Source organism: Ceratina calcarata, unplaced genomic scaffold (genome assembly GCF_001652005.2).
Source record: "Ceratina calcarata isolate Rehan_Ccalc_2016 unplaced genomic scaffold, ASM165200v1 scaffold2515, whole genome shotgun sequence".
In the NCBI taxonomy this organism is placed as follows: domain Eukaryota; kingdom Metazoa; phylum Arthropoda; class Insecta; order Hymenoptera; family Apidae; genus Ceratina; species Ceratina calcarata.
This window is the reverse complement of record NW_017147182.1, coordinates 1-3013: the sequence shown is the minus strand read 5'-3', so window position 1 is coordinate 3013 and position 3013 is coordinate 1. Positions and strand designations below refer to the sequence as shown.

Sequence of the window (3013 nt, the reverse complement as noted above, 5' to 3'; positions counted from 1 at the left end):
AAAAGAAGAAATAATGTTTTTGTAGAAATTATGGCATTTATAAAATAAGATCTTACTTTCTCTGTTCATATTCGAGCTCTGAATGCTTATTCGCAAGAGCGAACACTCTTAGTCTATTATTAGCCCAATTTCGCCTGGTGCTGATGATGTACGGTAGAAGAAGAGTCAAGCCACCATCATCGTACAACCACCAGACGTCGATCGTACCCTTCTTCTGCTTACGTTGGAACTTGGTCACAGCGTTAAGTATGTCTTTCGCTACTGGTATAAAAGCCTGCCTGGTTTCACGTTGCTCTTCAGGGATGGGATTCGGGTAATCATTAATCGCCTTAGACCTCCTCGGCGCTGGACTTCCGGGGATAGAAATGTCCGACGTGCTACTAGCTATAAAAATGTTATTTGTTAACCATATCGAATTTTCTCTAGAAGATGTTTCACATACCTTGACTGAGCTGAGAGAAGCTTTGAGTCTGCGGAATCTGCGCGTTCTTCTTCTGCTCCTCAGCATCTCCAGCCACTGTGCCACTGTCTAAACCTTCGCTCACCCGAAGAAGCGCCACTGCAATATGCATGTCCAGAGCTTTGTGCATCACGTTGAAGTACATATTCAAGTTGTCCTGAGAACAAGTCGCCCAATCTTGCTTATAACCCATCAATAAGATGTTCGGTCTCATTTTGCCCAAACCGGCAGCTTGCAATAAGGAGGTGGTCCCATCTTGGAAGTTGGCGCCATCGACCAGCGAGTAAAACCCCTTCAATTTATTCGCCCTGAGCCAGGAAATACAATTTGCGATCAAAGCGTTCCTCGTTTTATACGATATCGAGGTCTCGATGATGTGACCGCAGATGAAGAGGCTGTTATTCTTGGCAATGTGATGCGCAAAGTCGACGAGCGCCGGCCTGGCGGTCGGATTCCCAGTGAGCACCAACAATTGAGGCCTGTAATTCTTCACGTGTTCCTCGACCCTGTCCAATTGCTGGACAGCGTTCAACGCGTTGTTGTACGTCTGTGCCTGGGTGGTGGATCCCCAGTTCACGTCTGGTTTTCTATACGAGACTACTAAGTAGAGCGCTAGAACTACGAATAGCGTGATCAACGCTGTCCACCATGAGATCAAGAACATCACAGAAACGCAAAGAACAGAGCCGGCTAGACTGAGCCACATGTTATAATACTTGAACGTGGGTCTCCAACCGATGGGCCTCGCGAGCGAGGCATGAAACGTGCTGAAGTTAATCAGGGTGTACGCAGCCAGGAAGAAATTTGAGATCAACGGAGCTATGGCGTTCAGTTCCCCTATAGAAAACCCAACGAATATTCATATAAAATTCATTATCAATCATCAGATTGTAACACTTACCGATTAAAATGAACCCAACTGCGATCACAAACGTCAAGAAATATCCACGTATGGGTTCCTTATCCTTCTCCCCGCTGAACCACTCTATCCCAGGGTACAATTTGTCCAGGCAAAGTGCCTGGAACACCTTTGGGGCAGAGACTAACGACGCCAAAGCGCTGGACAAAGTAGCTGCGAAGCACCCGGCGTAGATCAATGGCCCAAAAGCAGACACCAACTCGATCACCTAAAAATCAGTCATCAAATGAAATGTTATATCGTTTTTATAATTCGTCAGAGTGAATACCTGGAAGCTGTTATGGCTGCCGTATTGGCAATTCCCTGTGCAATTAAATTTCGTGCCGTATCTCGACCATGCGATTTGATTTTGAGTAGCAATCGGAATCTCGGTCGTTTCATTGGAAGCGTTGAAGCTCGACAAACCAGCGTACGAGCTGTTAAAAACAGTCCACAGATCGTTCACGTCACCAGACGCGTCTCGCATCACCGATGCCCCAACCATAAGCGCCATTAGAAGATAAGAAATCGTCGTTAGAAAAATGGCCAACAATGTCCCCTTAGGAATAGCCGTTTGCGGATCCTGTTAAAAATTTTAATTCACTCTTTACAATTATTTGTGATCGTTATAATAATTCATAAATAGTTTCAAGTGAATTAAACAATTGAACGAGAGTAGTAAGCCGAATTCCTTATTGGCCGAAGGACTAAATCACCTTCAAGTCGCCGGATATATTCGCACCTGCCAGGATGCCCGTGGCTGCTGGGAAAAAAATGGCCAACACTGAAAAGAAATTGTGTTCCACCCCCTCGCTGTATCTGTAATCCGGTGAAAAGTTCTCCTCCAGCAAATTAGCTGCAAACACAAAACAGACAATCCCATAGTTATTTGTTTTTTAAAATCAGTGTATTTGTGCAGTTTTCTCAATAAATACCATTATATCCTATGAATCCTTTAGCCCTTTCCTCGTCGTCCTTAGGTCCAATGAAAGTGCCGATGACAAAATCAGCAATGGCCAATAGTAAAATGACTAACAAACCAATTTGCGCTTTCGCTTCCCATTCCAATCCGATCATAACGATCAGCAATAACAAAACTATTGTGATGCAGCCTGTAAATACAAAGCAACGATGAAGAATTGCTTGAAGGAAGCAGTAAAACGTTTTATATTCGTGTTCCCGAAAGTTTAGGACCGGGCACAGTTCAGTTTTTGATCATTCTGTGCATCTCAATGCTTTACTGTGCAGAAGGAGTTCACTGCGATCCCCACCATTTTTCAAACTGCACGAAACGGTCCTAGACTCTCGGGAATACGTGTATAGTTTTTAATCGACCTATGATTCTAATGTCCGTGTTATCGCAGTCGACGATGCAAATCCCATTAGCTTTCAAACAATCGACCATGCTTTCACAGAATCCAACGACATACATAGAACAGGCTACAGCGTTTGCTAAGGAGAATATTAATCCTATAGATCCTCCGAACTCCGGACCCAGCGATCTGGAAATCATGTAATACGTCCCACCTGTGGAAAATTCGTTTCATTAATTAATCATTAAATTATTATAATCGTGATTTAATAATTGAGTTCTAAGTGAGGCCATTTATGGTTCTAAGAAAGATTGCAGACTTTTTAATTGGCATATTAACAAT

General features: G+C 43.5%; 1 protein-coding gene across 1 annotated transcript in view; it reads right to left on the bottom strand.

Moving 5' to 3' along the window:
• LOC108623127 (bumetanide-sensitive sodium-(potassium)-chloride cotransporter-like) overlaps positions 1-2885 on the bottom strand; it is a gene marked incomplete at its 5' end in the record, with an annotated part of 3566 nt that extends 681 nt beyond the window's left edge. The window contains 7 exon segments of the mRNA XM_018021435.2: positions 1-384; positions 443-1297; positions 1362-1587; positions 1648-1941; positions 2075-2214; positions 2294-2470; positions 2694-2885. The exon segment at positions 1-384 is cut by the window's left edge and continues 36 nt beyond it. Coding sequence (XP_017876924.1) covers positions 1-384; positions 443-1297; positions 1362-1587; positions 1648-1941; positions 2075-2214; positions 2294-2470; positions 2694-2885 — 2268 coding nt within the window.
• Between the last annotated feature and the right edge of the window lie 128 nt (positions 2886-3013).